This window comes from Cherax quadricarinatus, chromosome 74 (genome assembly GCF_038502225.1).
Source record: "Cherax quadricarinatus isolate ZL_2023a chromosome 74, ASM3850222v1, whole genome shotgun sequence".
Taxonomy (NCBI): domain Eukaryota; kingdom Metazoa; phylum Arthropoda; class Malacostraca; order Decapoda; family Parastacidae; genus Cherax; species Cherax quadricarinatus.
This window is the reverse complement of record NC_091365.1, coordinates 19,552,433-19,572,998: the sequence shown is the minus strand read 5'-3', so window position 1 is coordinate 19,572,998 and position 20,566 is coordinate 19,552,433. Positions and strand designations below refer to the sequence as shown.

Genomic DNA, 20,566 nt, shown 5'->3' with positions numbered 1-20,566 from the left:
GACCTTGGGGTGACCATAACACCGAGCACATCACCGGAGGCACACATCAACCAAATAACCGCTGCAGCATATGGGCGCCTGGCAAACCTGAGAATAGCGTTCCGATACCTTAATAAGGAATCGTTCAAGACACTGTACACTGTGTATGTTAGGCCCATACTGGAGTATGCAGCACCAGTCTGGAACCCACACCTGGTCAAGCACGTCAAGAAGTTAGAGAAAGTACAAAGGTTTGCAACAAGGCTAATCCCAGAGCTCAAGGGAATGTCGTACGAGGAAAGGTTAAGGGAAATCGGACTGACGACACTGGAGGACAGAAGGGTCAGGGGAGACATGATAACGACATACAAGATACTGCGGGGAATAGACAAGGTGGACAGAGATAGGATGTTCCAGAGAGGGGACACAGGGACAAGGGGTCACAACTGGAAGCTGAAGACTCAGACGAGTCACAGGGACGTTAGGAAGTATTTCTTCAGTCATAGAGTTGTCAGCAAGTGGAATAGCCTAGCAAGTGAAGTAGTGGAGGCAGGAACCATACATAGTTTTAAGAAGAGGTATGACAAAGCTCAGGAAGCAGAGAGAGAGAGGATCCAGTAGCGATCAGTGAAGAGGCGGGGCCAGGAGCTGAGTCTCGACCCCTGCAACCACAATTAGGTGAGTACAATTAGGTGAGTACACACACACACACACACACACACACATATAAATATATACACACAAACACATACACAAACACACACACACACACACACACACACACACACACACACACACACACACACACACACACACACACACACACACACACACACACACACACATATCCAGACTCACACATACACTCCCCCCCTCCCCCACTGACATCTCAATACTTCCCCTGATCCCTCCCCACTCTCGATCACCCTCCCCTCCCCCGTTCACCCTAAACCCTCCCCACCCCTCCCCACTCCTCTCCCACATAGCCACAGTTCCTCCACTACTTCCCCCTCCACACTCTGACATACACACTACTAACCTAACATACAGAACTACATAGGTTTCCCACTCTGAGGCAATCAGGATAAAACAAAAATGGGTTGCCAGAGAGCAACAAGAAAAACCAAGGGACAGGAGGAGGAAACTGCAAAGGAAGATTGGGCAGCAGAGCTCATAAAAAGGGATCATGAATGGGAAAAGAAACTAGAAGAACTTAGCATGAGAATGGAAGAGAGGATAGATATGGAAAGCAGGAAGTGGGAGGTACATGTCAAAGCAGCAGAAGCTAGGATACAGAGTTTAGAAGAGGAATTGAAAAATCTGAAACAGCCTAAAGAACTAAAGAACATTTTGGGATTGACAACAGAGACTGCTACCTCTGCCACAAATAAGGGGACTGTAGGGAAAGAAGGGGCACAACTGCATGGAGAAGCTCTATCAGAGGAGACTGTAGCAAATGAAAGAGCTAAGCTTTATGTGGAGGCCCTAACAGACAACAACAGAGCCCAAGGAAAACCGAGAAGGGAAAATGACAGGCCACTGAGCCCAAGTACATTAGCCAGTGAAACTGATGAAAGGAAAGCTGCAGTGGAGGAAACCAAATTAAATGAGGGGATACACAGGGATATGCAGTGGGAGAATGAAAGGGTGAGGTCAGTCTTTGTGTATGGGCTACAGGAAGTTGAAGGGGAAACATATGAAGCAAGAAAACAAGGGGAAAAAAAGCAATTGAAAGCATCATGAAAGCAATAGGAGAAGACGGCATGACCCAGCTGGAAAATTTTCGGAGAATAGGGGGGTTTGTAAAAAAAAGAACCCGGCCAGTGAGAGTTACCTTCAAGGCAGAAGCGACTCGGACCAGGATCCTGCAGGAGAAAGCACGATTAAGGGACATGCCAGCATACAGGAAGGTGTATCTCGACCACGACAGAACACAAGAAGAAAGGCAGAAACTGAGAGAGATGGTACAAAGGCGAAAGGAGGAAAGAGAGGGGATGGAGAAGACAGACAGGAGATCCCAGACCCAGGAAGAAGATCAAATACAGCCTCCCTCACAACTTCCTATAGAAGCCTCCCAACCAGGTCAACCCGAGTGCAACCAAACACTCTAAATCAAAACACCCATGCCACATCCAATGCCCCCACCCACTACATTACAAACTCCACCCCCACAGCAACAACCCATAGTTCCTTACCAGGTCTCCCACTTCCCCAACCCCAATATACCTCCCAGACCACAGTCTTAGGAAAGAAGTTGAAGGTGTGGTATACAAATGCAGATGGAATAACAAACAAGTATGAGGAGTGGCACGAAAGAATCAAAGAGACATCCCCAGACATAATAGCACTCACAGAAACAAAACTCACCAGAATAATAACAGATTCAATCTTTCCATCCGGATATCAAATCCTCAGGAAAGACAGAGGGAGGAGAGGGGGAGGAGGAGTTGCACTGCTCATTAAAAACCAGTGGGGTTTTGAGAAAATGGAAGGAATGGATGGCACGGGCGAAAGGGACTACTTAGTAGGAACAATCCAGTCTGAGGGACATAAGGTGATAATTGCAGTAATGTACAACCCACCACAGAACTGCAGGAGGCCAAGAGAAGAATAAGATGAGAGCAACAGAGCAATGATCGACACACTAGCCGAGGTGGCCAGGAGAGCACACATGGGGGGAACAAAGTTACTAGTTATGGGTGATTTCAATCACAAGGAGATTGACTGGGAAAACCTGGAGCCCCATGGGGGTCCCGAAACATGGAGAGCCAAGATGATGGATGTGGTACTGGAGAACCTCATGCATCAACATGTTAGAGACACTACCAGAGAGAGAGGAGAGGATGAACCAGCAAGGTTGGACCTTGTATTCACAATGAGTAGTTCGGACATCGAGGGTATCATGTATGAAAGGCCCCTAGGAGCTAGTGATCATGTGGTTCTGTGCTTCGACTACATAGTTGAGCTCCAAGTGGAGAGAGTAGCAGGAATAGGGTGGGAAAAACCAAACTACAAAAGGGGGAACTACTCAGGCATGAGGAACTTCCTTCAAGACATTCAGTGGGAGAGGGAACTGACAGGAAAACCAGTACAAGAAATGATGGATTATGTAGCAACAAAATGCAAGGAGGCAGAGGAGAGGTTTGTTCCCAAGGGAAACAGAAATAATGGGAAGAACAGAACGAGTCCTTGGTTCACCCAAAGGTGTAGGGAGGCAAAAACTAGGTGTACTAGAGAATGGAAAAGGTACAGAAGACAGAGAACTCAGGAAAATAAAGAAATCAGCCGAAGAGCCAGAAACGAATATGCACAGATAAGAAGGGAGGCTCAGAGACAATATGAAAATGACATAGCATCAAAAGTAAAGACTGACCCGAAGCTGTTGTACAGCCACATCAGGAGGAAAACAACAGTCAAGGACCAGGTAATCAGACTGAGGAAGGGTGATGGGGAATTCACAAGAAACGACCGAGAGGTATGTCAGGAGCTCAACACAAGATTTAAAGAGGTATTTACAGTGGAAACCAGTAGGACTCCAAGAAATCAGAACAGGGGGGCACACCAGCAAGTGCTGGATGAGGTACATATAACCAAGGAGGAGGTGAAGAAGCTGCTATGCGAACTTGACACCTCAAAGGCGGTGGGACCAGACAACATCTCTCCATGGGTCCTTAAAGAGGGAGCAGAGATATTGTGTGAGCCATTAACAAAGATCTTCAACACATCATTTGAAACTGGGCAACTCCCGGAGGTATGGAAAATGGCAAATGTAGTCCCAATTTTTAAAAAGGGAGACAGACATGAGGCACTAAACTACAGACCTGTATCACTAACGTGTATAGTATGCAAGGTCATGGAGAAGATCATCAGGAGGAGAGTGGTGGAGCACCTGGTAAGAAACAAGTGTATAATTGACAACCAGCACGGTTTCAGGGAAGGAAAATCCTGTGTCACAAACCTACTAGAGTTTTATGACAAGGTGACAGAAGTAAGACAAGAGAGAGAGGGGTGGATCGACTGCGTATTTTTGGACTGCAGGAAGGCTTTCGACACAGTTCCTCACAAGAGGTTACTGCAAAAGCTAGAGGACCAGGCACACATAACAGGAAAGGCACTGCAATGGATCAGAGAATATCTGACAGGGAGGCAACAACGAGTCATGGTACGCGACGAGGTGTCAGAGTGGGCGCCTGTGACAAGCGGGGTTCCACAGGGGTCAGTCCTAGGACCTGTGCTGTTCTTGGTATACGTGAACGACATAACGGAAGGGATAGACTCAGAAGTGTCCTTGTTTGCAGACGATGTGAAGTTAATAAGAAGAATCGAATCGGACAAGGATCAGGCAGGACTACAAAGAGATCTCGACAGGCTACAAGCCTGGTCCAGCAACTGGCTCCTTGAATTTAACCCTGCCAAATGCAAAGTCATGAAGATTGGGGAAGGGCAAAGAAGACCGCAGACACAATATAGTTTAGATGGCCAAAGACTGCAAACCTCACTCAAGGAAAAAGATCTGGGGGTGAGTATAACACCGAGCATATCTCCTGAGGCGCACATCAATCAGATAACTGCTGCAGCATACGGGCGCCTGGCAAACCTACGGATAGCGTTCCGATACCTCAGTAAGGGTTCGTTTAAGACTCTGTACACCATCTACGTCAGGCCCATACTGGAGTATGCAGCACCAGTTTGGAATCCACACCTAGTCAAGCACGTCAAGAAATTAGAGAAAGTGCAAAGGTTTGCAACAAGACTAGTCCCAGAGCTACGGGGATTGTCCTATGAAGAAAGGTTGAGGGAAATCGGCCTGACGACACTGGAGGCCAGGAGGGTCAGGGGAGACATGATAACGACATAAAATACTGCGCGGAATAGACGAGGTGGACAAAGACGGGATGTTCCAGAGATGGGACACAGACACAAGAGGTCACAATTGGAAGTTGAAGACTCAGATGAATCAAAGGGATGTTAGGAAGTATTTCTTCAGTCATAGAGTAGTCAGGCCATGGAATAGCCTAGAAAGTGATGTAGTGGAGGCAGGAACCATACATAGTTTTAAGGCGAGGTATGATAGAGCTCATGGGGCAGGGAGAGAGAGGACCTAGTAGCAATCAGCGAAGAGGCGGGGCCAGGAGCTGTGACTCGACCCCTGCAACCACAAATAGGTGAGTATACACACACACACACACACACACACACACACACACACACACACACACACACACACACACACACACACACACACACACACACACACACACACACACACACACCTGCTCATGTAGAACAGTAGGTCCCACATTTGCAGCCTTGGGAGACTTTAATCACAGATTGTCTAGGAGAACCTAGAACCACACTGAGGAAAACAACGTGGAGTGCTAACATGCTGGAGGTAGTACTGGAGAAGTTCATGCACCAACATGTCAGAGATTTAATCAAAGAGATAGAGATTGAACCAGCTAAGCTGGACCGTGCATTCACACTGAGTGGTTCATACATAAATATTATTATTGCAATGTCCCTCGGTGCTAGCTACCACATGGCCCTGAGTTTCAAATCCCTTGTGGAAATAACAGTGGAGACAGAGCAAGCATGAAAAGGATGTGAGATGCTAGCCTTCAAAAGAGGGAAATACACATGTATGAGGTAATTCCTGTATTAATTACAGTGGGAAAGAGAGTAATGGGAAGACAGTGTATGAGATGGAGTATGCGGCAAGAAAGTGCAAGGAGGCAGAGGAGAAATTCGTTCCCAGGAGCAATAGAAACTATAGGAGGACCATACCATTTTCGACATATACCATTTTCAACATACTGGAAGAGGAATCTTAATTAGCGCATGTGACGAATGGGCTTCCACATGGATCGTTACTGGGACCAGTGCTCTTTCTTTCATACGTGAATAACATGACGGAAGGGATACAGGTAGAGGTATTCCTGTTGGCAGATGACGTGAAACTGAGGAGAATACAACCAGACGTAGACCAAGAAAGGCTACAAATGGATCCGGACAGGCTTCAGGCTTGCTCTGACTGATAGCTATTGATATTTAACCCCAACAAGTGCAAAGTTATGAAGGCAAAAAGACACAAGTGTAACTAATGTGACATTTTACTGTCGCAAAGTTTCGCTCTTCAGGAACCTTATCATTAGTTGCACTTGTGTCCTTTTACCTAACATATTGTCGGTAATTATAACAACATTATTTCAAAGTTATGAAGTTTGGGGATGGCAATATAGACTGCAGATGGAGTACAAACCTCACTCAGAGGACCTTGGGATGAGTATGATACCGAGCACATCACCATAGACGTAAATCATCCAAACAACTGCCTCAGCAAATGCGTGTCTTGCAAATCTAAGAATAGCTGTTCAACATCTAAGAGTCATTCATAACACTGTACATCGTGCACGTCAGGCACCAGTACGGAACCCAAACCTGAGCAAGAATGTCTAGAAATTGGATAAACTGGCAGCCTCACAATGCCTTATCACACTATGTATGCCACTACGATTCTTAAATCTCTCAAACCAACCTTTGCTGGCCTTAAATTCACTCACATCACCACTAGTTGCTGGCATTTTTCTAATTAAATCGTCATGCAACTTCCTAGCCTTTTCACATATGATCGCTTGAGGGATGCTATCTCCTGCTATCTGTTTTTCGTTTGTCCATACCAATAACAGTCTCTCAACATCTTCTATCACTTGCGATCTCAGTTTCGAAAACATAGTTGCACCTTTGGCAAGAACAGCCTCCTTGATTGCCGTTTTCTTGGCCACAATAGTAGCGATGGTTGATTGGGGTTTTGTGTACAGCCTGGCCAGCTCGGAGACATGCACTCCACTTTCATACTTAGCAATGATCTCTTTCTTCATATCCATTGTAATTCTCACCCTTTTTGCTGTAGGGTTGGCACTAGAAGCTTTCTTGGGGCCCATGGTGACTTACTTATTTTGTAGGTGCAATCACTAAAAAGGCTGTGATAATATGAAATGTTCCGATTGTATGCTTGGAAGCGACCGCGGTGGCTGGCTGACTTGTAAACACTGGCCAGAAGTGGACGCGTCTCAGACGGAAGGAATAGTGTTGGTCGAGTTTTTTAGCGCTAATCGAAGCAAAATTTTTGCGATAAAATGTATCGCTAGTCAGATTTACCGTTAATCGATGCCATCGCTGGTCGAGGGTCCACTGTATATATATATATATATATATATATATATATATATATATATATATATATATATATATATATATATATATATATTCAACAAACCGGCCGTATCCCACCAAGGCAGGGTGGCCCAAAAAGAAAAACGAAAGTTTCTCTTTTTAAATTTAGTAATTTATACGGGAGAAGGGGTTACTAGCCCCTTTCTCCCGGCATTTTAGTCGCCTCTTACAACACGCATGGCTTACGGAGGAAGAATTCTGTTCCACTTCCCCATATATATATATATATATTATATATATATATATATATATATATATATATATATATATATATATATATATATATATATATATAAATATATATATATGCAATAAGATCACAGTAAACAGGTGATTTCAGAATATGCAAAACAACCACTCTGAAAGAATAAGAAATTCCAAGCGCTTTCGTGACTACTCACATTATCAAGGAACTATGAAAGTAAAGCTATATAAGGGGTCTGGCCGGCACCTCACTATCAGATCCCACAACGGTTTAAACACCTGACGCGCGCCGACCCAACTTGGATAGGTCCTTGGCACAACTCACCTCACAAACTATTCTACCCAAGAAATAAGAAATTTTAAAGATTATTTGTCCAGTGTATTATTAAATTCTTCCCAAATTCTATTAATTATAAATGGATCTAATTTATATAAACCAAAGGAAATATTCATATTATTGTCAAAACTGCTTTTTATGAAACAAGATTCAATTATATTCCTGTCGACCATGGACTTGCTTGATACTACTTTCTCAACTTTTTGAAAATCAATTGGATGGTTAAAATCTCTTACATGAATAAATAGAGCATTGGAATCTTGTCCAGTTCTAATGCTATATTTATGTTGTTTTAATCTTAGTTCGAGATTTTTACCAGTTTGACCGTAATAAACGTTATCGCAAATTTTACAAGGAATCTTATAGACACATCCATCAGCATTTTGGGGGGGATTCTTTATCAAAAGTTTTTTTACTGTATCAAGATTTTTGAATACAACTTTAATATTAAAAGTCTTAAGAAGAGAAGGCATATCAACCAAGTTTTCATGGTAAGGGAGAACCAACATATTTTTAGTTGAATAAGGCTGGTTGTCCCTTTTTGGATTGTAAAAAGTATTTCTAGCAACTTTAAAAGATTTATCAATTACATTTCTTGGGTATTTTAAATCATTACCTATTTCATAAATTTTGGATATTTCCTCATCTATGAACTCAGGACTACAAATTCGTAAAGCTCTCAAAAACATTGATGAGAAAACAGACAGTTTGACTCTATCTTGATGCGAGGAATAATAGTGGACATAGGAACAGTTATTTGTAGGTTTTCTGTAAATTTTAAATTTGAATTCATTATTACCCTTAATAATTAAAACATCTAGAAAAGGCAATGAGTTATTTTCTTCAAACTCAACAGTAAAGTTTATAGAATGGGCTAAGCTATTTAATTTTCCTAGGAAATGGTGTATATCTACATTTTTGGGCATAAGACACAAAATATCATCAACATATCTGAGCCATTTAGCTCTATTAGGGAGGATTGTGTTAAGTAACCTTGTTTCAAAAAATTCCATGTATAGGTCACTAAGAACAGGTGAAAGAGGATTTCCCATTGCCATACCAAACTTCTGAGTGTAAAACTTATCATTAAATACAAATTTTGCATCAACAATGCAAAGTTTAATAAGTTTAATGATAGTAGGAACTGGCAATGGTAAATCATAATTAAAGAGTTCTTCAGATAGTAAACTTAATAAATCATCAACAGGAACTTTCGTAAACAAGGAAGTAACATCAAAACTAACCATGTTAAAATCATTTAAGTCAAGGAGCTTAATTTATCAACCAAGTCTATGTTATTTTTAACATTAAAGTTAGAAATTTTGCCAACAATAGGGCTCAAAATATCAATAAGCCATTTGGATAATTTATATGAAACTGACCCTATGGAGGTAATAATTGGTCTGACTGGATTCCCTGGTTTGTGTGTTTTTATTAGTCCATACATGTAAGGTAAAGATGGATTAGTGGAAGTAAATTGTTTGACTAATTCATCTTTGCCTTTCAGTAGAAGTTTTATTGTTTTATTGAAATTGCTGTTAACGGTTTCTAGGGGATTTTTTCTAAGTTTAGAATAGGTTTCAGTATCATCTAAGAGATTATTCATTTTTTCTTGGTAATCATTTTCTTTCATAATTACTGTTGCATTTATTTTGTCTGCTTTAGTAAGGCGCAAATTTTTATTGTTATTAAGTGTATCATAAGACTTAAAGAATCTTTGAGGGCAATTGGGAATGTTTGGTTTTAACATAGAGCTATATACCATCCCCTTATTAATATTAATTTCATCAGTGGATAAATCAGAAGATTTTTCAAAGTTACAAAAGTCTTTTGCAATTTCAACATTATTAAGTTTTTTGAAGTTGCAAAACTTAATCCAAAACCTAGAGTAGCAGTTGTATTTTTATCTAATATTTCATCTGATAAGTTAATTACAAAATTGTTATTAGCATGCTTTGTCCAATCACTATTTTCAATTAAAATGTCTAATTTTCTTTGTAGTTTGTTTTTGAGTTCATTACCAATTCTTCTAAGTTCATTATAGCAATGATCCAGTATGTTGGATCATTGCTATAATGACGTACAGGGAGCACAACACTGAGGTGCAGGGGGCACAGCACTGAGGTACAGGGGGCACAGCACTGAGGTACAGGGGGCACAGCACTGAGGTACAGGGGGCACAACACTGAGGTGCAGGGGGCACAGCACTGAGGTACAGGGGGCACAGCACTGAGGTACAGGGGGCACAACACTGAGGTGCAGGGGGCACAGCAATGAGGTACAGGGGGCACAACACTGAGGCACAGGGGGCACAACACTGAGGTACAGGGTACACAACACTGAGGTACAGGGTACACAACACTGAGGTACAGGGGGCACAACACTGAGGTACAGGGGGCACAACACTGACGTACAGGGGGCACAACACTGAGGTACAGGGGGCACAACACTGAGGTACAGGGGGCACAACACTGACGTACAGGGGGCACAACACTGAGGTACAGGGTACACAACACTGAGGTACAGGGTACACAACACTGAGGTACAGGGGGCACAACACTGAGGTACAGGGGGCACAACACTGAGGTACAGGGGGCACAACACTGAGGTACAGGGGGCACAGCACTGAGGTACAGGGGGCACAACACTGAGGTACAGGGTACACAACACTGAGGTACAGGAGGCACAACTCTGAGGTACAGGGGGCACAACACTGAGGTACAGGGTCACAACACTGAGGTGCAGGGGGCACAACACTGAGGTGCAGGGGGCACAGCACTGAGGTGCAGGGGCACAGCACTGAGGCACAGGGGGCACAACACTGAGGTACAGGAGGCACAACTCTGAGGTACAGGTGGCACAACACTGAGGTACAGGGGGCACAACACTGAGGTACAGGGTCACAACACTGAGGTACAGGGTACACAACACTGAGGTACAGGGGGCACAACATTGAGGTACAGGGGGCACAACACTGAGGTACAGGGGGCACAACAATGAGGTACCGGGGGCACAACACTGAGGTACAGGTGGCACAACACTGAGGTACAGGTGGCACAACACTGAGGTACAGGGGGCACAATACTGAGGTACAGGGGGCACAACACTGAGGTACACGGGGCACAACACTGAGGTACAGGGGGTACAACACTGAGGTACAGGAGGCACAACACTGAGGTACAGGGGGCACAACACTGAGGTACAGGGGGCACAACGCTGAGGTACAGGGGGCACAGCACTGAGGTACAGGGGGCACAGCACTGAGGTACAGGGGGCACAACACTGAGGTACAGGGGGCACAACACTGAGGTACAGGGGACACAACACTGACGTACAGGGGGCACAACACTGAGGTACAGGGGACACAACACTGACGTACAGGGGGCACAACACTGAGGTACAGGGGGGAAAACAATGAGGTACAGGGGGCACAGCACTGAGGTACAACACTGAGGTACAGGGGCTACAACACTGAGGTACAGGTGGCACAACACTGAGGTACAGGGGGTACAACACTGAGGTACAGGGGGCACAACACTGAGGTACAGGGGGCACAACACTGAGGTACAGGGGGTACAACACTGAGGTACAGGGGGTACAATACTGAGGTACAGGGGGTACAACACTGAGGTACAGGGGGTACAGCACTGAGGTACAGGGGGTACAGCACTGAGGTACAGGGGGTACAACACTGAGGTACAGGGGGTACAACACTGAGGTACAGGGGGCACAACACTGACGTACAGGGGGCACAACACTGAGGTACAGGGGGCACAACACTGAGGTACAGGGGGCACAACACTGACGTACAGGGGGCACAACACTGAGGTACAGGGGGCACAACACTGAGGTACAGGGGGCACAACACTGAGGTACAGGGGGCACAACACTGAGGTACAGGGGGTACAACACTGAGGTACAGGGGGTACAACACTGAGGTACAGGGGGTACAACACTGGGTACAGGGGCACAACACTGCGGTACAGGGGGCACAACACTGAGGTACAGGGGGTACAACACTGAGGTACAGGGGGTACAACACTGAGGTACAGGGGGTACAACACTGAGGTAGAGGGGGTACAACACTGGGTACAGGGGGCACAACACTGACGTACAGGGGGTACAACACTGAGGTACAGGGGGTACAACACTGGGTACAGGGGGCACAACACTGACGTACAGGGGGCACAACACTGAGGTACGGATCGCACAGTAACCGAAATACATCTAGCTAATTTCCTTTTGACTTTTCTTAATGACAAAGATAAAGAAACATTACAGAGCTTCAAGTGTGGTGAGGCCTCTCATCTCTCATCCTATACATTGAGAAATTAATCCATTCGGCCTTTATAGGTTCTATATTTTAGTACATTCTTCTCCTGTTACGACTAGAATTTAATTCAGTTTACAATGATGCTATAGTAACATTCAGAAAAAATACGGTTTCTAAGTGAAATTAATTTACATCTATGGCGTGTGAAATACAACCAAGGTGTAGAGCATTATTTTATTAAATGACCTCCAGTGATTCCGTGATCATATGGGGAGTCAGTCACAATGGTATGACCGGCAGTAGTGAAACTCGCCAGGGTACTTCACTGAGCATTGTACGGTGTAGCAGTGTATAGCGTACAGTGTAGCAGTGTACATTGTAGCAGTGTACAGCGTAGCAGTGTACAGTGTAGCAGCGTAGAGTGTAGCAGCGTAGAGTGTAGCAGCGTAGAGTGTAGCAGCGTAGAGTGTAGCAGTGTACAGTGTAGCAGTGTACAGTGTAGCAGCGTAGAGTGTAACAGCGTAGAGTGTAGCAGCGTAGAGTGTAGCAGCGTAGAGTGTAGCAGCGTAGAGTGTAGCAGCGTAGAGTGTAGCAGCGTAGAGTGTAGCAGCGTAGAGTGTAACAGCGTAGAGTGTAGCAGCGTAGAGTGTAGCAGCGTAGAGTGTAACAGCGTAGAGTGTAGCAGCGTAGAGTGTAACAGCGTAGAGTGTAACAGCGTAGAGTGTAACAGCGTAGAGTGTAGCAGCGTAGAGTGTAGCAGCGTAGAGTGTAGCAGCGTAGAGTGTAGCAGCGTAGAGTGTAACAGCGTAGAGTGTAGCAGCGTAGAGTGTAGCAGCGTAGAGTGTAACAGCGTAGAGTGTAGCAGTGTACAGTATAGCAGTGTACAGTGTAGCAGTGTACAGTGTAGCAGCGTAGAGTGTAGCAGCGTAGAGTGGAGCAGAGTAGAGTGTAGCAGCATACAGTGTAGCAGCGTAGAGTGTAGCAGCGTAGAGTGTAGCAGAGTACAGTGTATCAGCGTAGAGTGTAGCAGCGTAGAGGGTAACAGCGTCGAGTGTAGCAGCGTAGAGTGTAACAGCGTAGAGTGTAACAGCGTAGAGTGTAGCAGCGTAGAGTGTAGCAGCGTAGAGTGTAGCAGCGTAGAGTGTAGCAGCGTAGAGTGTAGCAGCAGCGTAGAGTGTAGCAGCGTAGAGTGTAGCAGCGTAGAGTGTAGCAGCGTAGAGTGTAGCAGCGTAGAGTGTAGCAGCGTAGAGTGTAGCAGCGTAGAGTGTAGCAGCGTAGAGTGTAGCAGCGTAGAGTGTAGCAGCGTAGAGTGTAGCAGCGTAGAGTGTAGCAGCGTAGAGTGTAGCAGCGTAGAGTGTAGCAGCGTAGAGTGTAGCAGCGTAGAGTGTAGCAGCGTAGAGTGTAGCAGCGTAGAGTGTAGCAGCGTAGAGTGTAGCAGCGTAGAGTGTAGCAGCGTAGAGTGTAGCAGCGTAGAGTGTAGCAGCGTAGAGTGTAGCAGCGTAGAGTGTAGCAGCGTAGAGTGTAGCAGCGTAGAGTGTAGCAGCGTAGAGTGTAGCGGCGTAGAGTGTAGCAGCGTAGAGTGTAGCAGCGTAGAGTGTAGCAGCGTAGAGTGTAACAGCGTAGAGTGTAGCAGTGTACAGTATAGCAGTGTACAGTGTAGCAGTGTACAGTGTAGCAGCGTAGAGTGTAGCAGCGTAGAGTGTAGCAGCGTAGAGTGTAGCAGCGTTGAGTGTAGCGGTGCACAGTGTAACAGTGTAGCAGTGTAGTGTACAGTGTAGTAGTGTACAGTGTAGCAGTGTACAGTGTAGCAGTGTACAGTGTAGCAGTGTACAGTGTAGCAGTGTACAGTGTAGCAGCGTAGTGTGTAGCAGTGTACACGTAGCAGTGTACAGCGTAGCAGTGTACAGTGTAGCAGTGTACAGTGTAGCAGTATAGTATAGCAGTGTACAGTGTAGCAGTGTACAGTGTAGCAGTATACAGTGTAGCAGTGTACAGTGTAGCAGTGTAGCAGTGTACAGTGTAGCAGTGTACAGTGTAGCAGCGTATTGTAGCAGTGTACAGTGTAGAAGTATACAGTGTAGCAGTGTACAGTGTAGCAGCGTAGTGTAGCAGTGTACAGTGTAGCAGTGTACAGTGTAGCAGTGTACGGTGCAGCAGTGTACAGTGTAGCAGTATACAGTGTAGCAGTGTACAGTGTAGCAGTGTAGAATAGTGTACAGTGTAGCAGTATAGAGTGTAGCAGTGTACAGTGTAGCAGCGTAGAGTAGCAGTGTACAGTGTAGCAGTGTACAGTGTAGCAGTATACAGTGTAGCAGTGTACAGTGTAGCAGTATACAGTGTAGCAGTGTACAGTGTAGCAGTGTAGAGTAGCAGTGTACAGTTTAGCAGTATACAATGTAGCAGTGTTCAGTGTAGCAGTATACAGTGTAGCAGTATACAGTGTAGCAGTATACAGTGTAGCAGTGTACAGTGTAGCAGTGTACAGTGTAGCAGTGTACAGTGTACCAGTGTAGAGTAGCAGTGTACAGTGTAGCAGTGTAGAGTAGCAGTGTACAGTGTAGCAGTGTACAGTGTAGCAGTATACAGTGTAGCAGTGTACAGTGTAGCAGTGTACAGTGTAGCAGTGTACAGTGTACAGTGTAGCAGTGTAGAGTAGCAGTGTACAGTGTAGCAGTATACAGTGTAGCAGTGTACAGTGTAGCAGCGTACAGTGTAGCAGCGTACAGTGTAGCAGCGTAGAGTGTAGCATTGTACAGTATAGCAGCGTACAGTGTAGCAGCGTAGAGTGTAGCATTGTACAGTATAGCAGCGTACAGTGTAGCAGCGTACAGTGTAGCAGCGTACAGTGTAGCAGCGTAGAGTGTAGCAGCGTAGAGTGTAGCAGCGTAGAGTGTAGCAGCGTAGAGTGTAGCAGCGTAGAGTGTCGCAGCGTAGAGTGTCGCAGCGTAGAGTGTAGCAGCGTAGAGTGTAGCAGCGTAGAGTGTAGCAGCGTAGAGTGTAGCAGCGTAGAGTGTAGCAGCGTAGAGTGTAGCAGCGTAGAGTGTAGCAGCGTAGAGTGTAGCAGCGTAGAGTGTAGCAGCGTAGAGTGTAGCAGCGTAGAGTGTAGCAGCGTAGAGTGTAGCAGCGTAGAGTGTAGCAGCGTAGAGTGTAGCAGCGTAGAGTGTAGCAGCGTAGAGTGTAGCAGCGTAGAGTGTAGCAGCGTAGAGTGTAGCGGCGTAGAGTGTAGCGGCGTAGAGTGTAGCGGCGTAGAGTGTAGCGGCGTAGAGTGTAGCGGCGTAGAGTGTAGCGGCGTAGAGTGTAGCGGCGTAGAGTGTAGCAGCGTAGAGTGTAGCAGCGTAGAGTGTAGCAGCGTAGAGTGTAGCAGCGTAGAGTGTAGCAGCGTAGAGTGTAGCAGCGTAGAGTGTAGCAGCGTAGAGTGTAGCAGCGTAGTGTGTAGCAGCGTAGTGTGTAGCAGCGTAGAGTGTAGCAGCGTAGAGTGTAGCAGCGTAGAGTGTAGCAGCGTAGAGTGTAGCAGCGTAGAGTGTAGCAGCGTAGAGTGTAGCAGCGTAGAGTGTAGCAGCGTAGAGTGTAGCAGCGTAGAGTGTAGCAGCGTAGAGTGTAGCAGCGTAGAGTGTAGCAGCGTAGAGTGTAGCAGCGTAGAGTGTAGCAGCGTAGAGTGTAGCAGCGTAGAGTGTAGCAGCGTAGAGTGTAGCAGTGTACAGTGTAGCAGCGTACAGTGTAGCAGCGTACAGTGTAGCAGCGTACAGTGTAGCATTGTACAGTGTAGCAGCGTACAGTGTAGCAGCGTACAGTGTAGCAGCGTACAGTGTAGCAGTGTACAGTATAGCAGCGTACAGTGTAGCAGCGTACAGTGTAGCAGTGTACAGTGTAGCAGCATAGAGGGTAGCAGTGTACAGTGTAGCAGCGTACAGTGTAGCAGTGTACAGTGTAGCAGCGTACAGTGTAGCAGTGTACAGTGTAGCAGTATACAGTGTACAGTGTAGCAGCATAGAGTGTAGCATTGTGCAGTGTAGCAGTGTACAGTGTAGCAGCGTAGAGGGTAGCGGTGTACAGTGTAGCAGCGTACAGTGTAGCAGTATACAGTGTAACAGTGTAGCAGTGTACAGTGTAGCAGTGTACAGTGTAGCAGCGTACAGTGTAGCAGTGTACAGTGTAGCAGTATACAGTGTACAGTGTAGCAGCATAGAGTGTAGCATTGTGCAGTGTAGCAGTGTACAGTGTAGCAGTGTACAGTGTAGCAGTATACAGTGTAGCAGTGTACAGTGTAGCAGTATACAGTGTAGCCGTGTACAGTGTAGCAGCGTAGAGTGTAGCAGTGTACAGTGTAGCAGTGTACAGTGTAGCAGTGTACAGTGTAGCAGTGTACAGTGTAGCAGTGTACAGTGTAGCAGCGTAGAGGGTAGCAGTGTACAGTGTAGCAGTGTACAGTGTAGCAGTGTACAGTGTAGCAGCGTACAGTGTAGCAGTGTACAGTGTAGCAGTATACAGTGTACAGTGTAGCAGCATAGTATAGCATTGTGCAGTGTAGCAGTGTACAGTGTAGCAGTGTACAGTGTAGCAGTATACAGTGTAGCAGTGTTCAGTGTAGCAGTATACAGTGTAGCAGTGTACAGTGTAGCAGTGTACAGTGTTGCAGCGTAGAGTGTAGCAGTGTGCAGTGTAGCTGCGTAGGGTGTAGCAGTGTGCAGTGTAGCAGCGTAGAGTGTAGCAGTGTACAGTGTAGCAGCGTAGGGTGTAGCAGTGTGCAGTGTACAGTGTAGCAGTGTACAGTGTAGCAGTGTACAGTGCAGCAGCGTACAGTGTAGCAGTGTACAGTGTAGCAATATACAGTGTAGCAGTGTACAGTGTAGCAGTGTACAGCGTAGCAATGTACAGTGTAGCAGTGTACAGCGTAGCAATGTACAGTGTAGCAGTGTACAGTGTAGCAGCGTAGTTTAGCAGTGTACAGTGTAGCATTGTGCAGTGTAGCAGTGTACAATGTAGCAGTGTACAGTGTAGCAGTGTAGAGTAGCAGTGTACAGTGTAGCAGCGTTGAGTGTAGCAGTGTACAGTGTAGCAGTGTACAGTGTAGCAGTGTACAGTGTAGCAGTATACAGTGTAGCAATATACAGTGCAGCAGTGTACAGTGTAGCAGTGTACAGTGTAGCAGTGTACAGTGTAGCAGTGTACAGTGTAGCAGTGTACAGTGTAGCAGTATACAGTGTAGCATTGTACAGTGTAGCAGCGTACAGTGTAGCAGTGTACAGTGTCTCAGTATACAGTGTAGCAGTGTATATTAGCATTGTACAGTGTAGCAGCGTACAGTGTAGCAGTGTACAGTGTAGCAGTATACAGTGTAGCAGTGTACAGTGTAGCAGTATACAGTGTAGCAGTGTAGAGTAGCAGTGTACAGTGTAGCAGTGTAGAGTAGCAGTGTACAGTGTAGCAGTGTACAGTGTACAGTGTACAGTGTAGCAGTGTAGAGTAGCAGTGTACACTTCAGCGTGATGTACGCCGCCGTCATACTTCCTCACAAGAAGTGATCGAAAATTCGAGTACACGAACTTTTCTATGGCATCTCGTATATTGTTTGCCCTAGAAATATTTTTCACAACTATATATTATCTTCAGTTCATACTGAACATTTTGTCTGTCTCCTACAAATTTACGAGTTGACAAGAGTACTATTGTTAATTTTGTCTACTTAAAGGAAGCATATATGTCTTATGGTCCAACACTGTGGATATAGGTGCTTGGTGATGCGTGTGGCACCTAGATAGCTCACTCTATCTTAAAATTATGGCTATGTCAATCAATTCTGGTTCTGTTTCCATACACAGATGTCAGCATATTTCAAATACGCTAGCCGTGATGCCATGGACCTATCAAATACTGTCATCTCAGCATAGTTTGAACTGCTATGACGCTGCTAGCGCTGTGAGGCTGGGTCGCAGGGCGTCGTACCCAGACAGTCACATACACAAGCAGTCACGACATCACACTGCAGGCTGGGCTTCCAACCAACTATATTCTCAGTATACCATTATAACCGTCCCATTGGGATACACATTTTACGACATATACTCAATCATCTTCATTTCATCTATTCTTTAAACCAGTGGTTCCCAAACTGGGGGTAAATTACCCCCGGGGTAATTTAACCATTTTTGGGGGGTAATGGAGGGGTGACAGAAAAAAGTTATGAATTCTGAAAATCAAGAAAACAATGCGGTACCCGGTATGAGGATTATTGTTAACTTTGTCTTAGTATATAAAGTTGTAAAGTAAACCTATTATAAGTAAGTAATAAAGTTAAACCAAATAACAATAAACATCAAAAACTAATATACAGTATTAGAAAAGAAGAAATATATAGCTAAGTGTGTGGAAACCCAAAAGTATTTTGACAAGTATGCTTCAGGACAAAAGTCACTCAGTAGCCCAGATCGACCTGTCCAGTACGCGTCACTCACTTCCTGAGGCTGCCTCTATTTCACACTGTCAGTTTATCTGTGAGCATCAGCCGAGGTAGACATAAGCTGGTATGTATGTGTACTGCCCTGTGCAGTATATAGTTAGTATTTACCCACTGTTACTGTGAATTTGTAGCTATTATTAATTTTATATATAATGTATGTGTGGTTCTTACGTTTTCAATGGTTTTGCTAGGATTAGCAGAGTATGCGAGGCTGTATACGTTCACGTTTAGCCATATATATCAATAATAACAACATTTTGTGAAAGGGGTAACATGCTTTATGTGGCATGTTAAATTGGGTAACAAGCTGAAAAAGTTTGGGAACCACTGCTTTAAACGGTTCGCATACAATGCTGCATAACACAATATACATGGAAATTGACTGTAAGGAGCACAGGAGTATAAACTTACCAATTGATGCCCAAGATGCCCCTTGCCAGATATCATTGAGCTGCCAGTACAGTGCCCCACTAGTGTAACCCTCGCCATTGTCTTCCAAGACACTCATGCCTCGGCGATAGAACTCTGTTTCAGTTTTTATCGCTACTGCTTGATGGATCTATTAAGAAAAGAAATATAAGGAAGTACTGAAGGAATATATATATATATATATATATATATATATATATATATATATATATATATATATATATATATATATATATATCGTGCCGTATAGGTAAAACCGGTCAATTAAGAACATAAGACAGAAGGACCACTGCAACAGGCCTATTGACCCATGGAGAGCAGGTCCATGTAACCCCCGGATAAGCCCAATGACCCCCCCCGAATAATCCCAATGACCCACCCAATCGGGTCACCTCCACTCAAGGAAGGAGCACGGCACCAGACCCAGCAGCACAGGCTAGTCAGGTCCAATTCACACCCACCCACACCCACTCATGTATTTAATCTAACCGATTTTTAAAACTACAAAACGTTTTAGCCTGAATAACTGTACTCGGTAGTTTGTTCCACTCATCCACAACTCTATTACCAAACCAGTGCTTTCCTATATCATTCCTGAATCTGAATTATTCCAACTTGAAACCATTGCTGCGAGTCCTGTCGTGGCTGGAAATTTTCAGTACGCTATTTACATCCCCTTTATTTATTCCTGTTTTCCATTTATACACCTCGATCATATCCCCTTAATTCTACGCCTTTCGAGAGAGTGCAGATTCAGGGCCCTCAGTCTATCCTTATAGGGAAGATTTCTTAAACATGGGATGATCTTTGTCATCCTCCTCTGTACGTTTTCCAGAGCATTTATATCCATTCTGTAATATGGTGACCAGAACTGAGCAGCATAGTCTAAATGAGGCCTAACCAAGGATATATAGAGTTGAACAACCTGAGAACTTCTATTATTTATACTTATAGATATGAAGCCAAGAATTCTGTTAGCTTTATTGCGAACACTAATGCACTGTTGTCTTGGTTTTAGATTACTGCTAACCAGAACTCCTAAATCCTTTTTGCAATCAGTAGTATTAGGATCCACATTATTTAGTTTATATGTGGCGTGGTTATTTACCTGTCCAACATTTAGAATTTTGCATTTGCCACTTCTCCGACCATTGCATCAGTCTATTCAAATCATCCTGGAGTGCTCTAATGTCCTCATTAGAATGAATTGGAGGGCCTATTTTGGTGTCATCAGCAAATTTGCTTATGTCGCTGTTTATTCCCTCATCTATGTCGTTTATGTAAATTGTAAACAACAACAACGGGCCCAACATTGACCCCTGAGGAACACCGCTTGTGACGTGCCCCCATTCTGATTTCTCCCCATTTATGCACTCTCTACTGCCTATTTGTCAGCCATGCCTCTACCCAGGAAAAAATTTCTCCTCCTATTCCTTGTGCCTTAAGTTTCCTCAATAGCCTCTGGTGTGGAACTCTATCGAAAGCCTTACTGAAATCCATATACACAATATCATATCCATTACCATGATCTACCTCCTCAAACACCTTAGCGAAAAAAGTTAGTAAATTCGTAAGACAGGAACGCCCCTTTGTAAAACCGTGCTGAGATTCATTAATCAATCTGTGCCTATCAAGATGGCTACGAATTGCTTCA

At 44.8% G+C, this 20,566-nt stretch overlaps 1 protein-coding gene across 2 annotated transcripts in view; it reads right to left on the bottom strand.

Moving 5' to 3' along the window:
* Window positions 1-20,566, bottom strand: part of LOC128700226 (beta-mannosidase) — a gene marked incomplete at its 3' end in the record, with an annotated part of 173,911 nt that overhangs the window by 35,485 nt on the left and 117,860 nt on the right. For both annotated transcript variants that reach the window (XM_070100816.1, XM_070100817.1), the window contains 1 exon segment: window positions 18,895-19,042. In XM_070100816.1, the coding sequence (XP_069956917.1) occupies window positions 18,895-19,042 (148 nt within the window).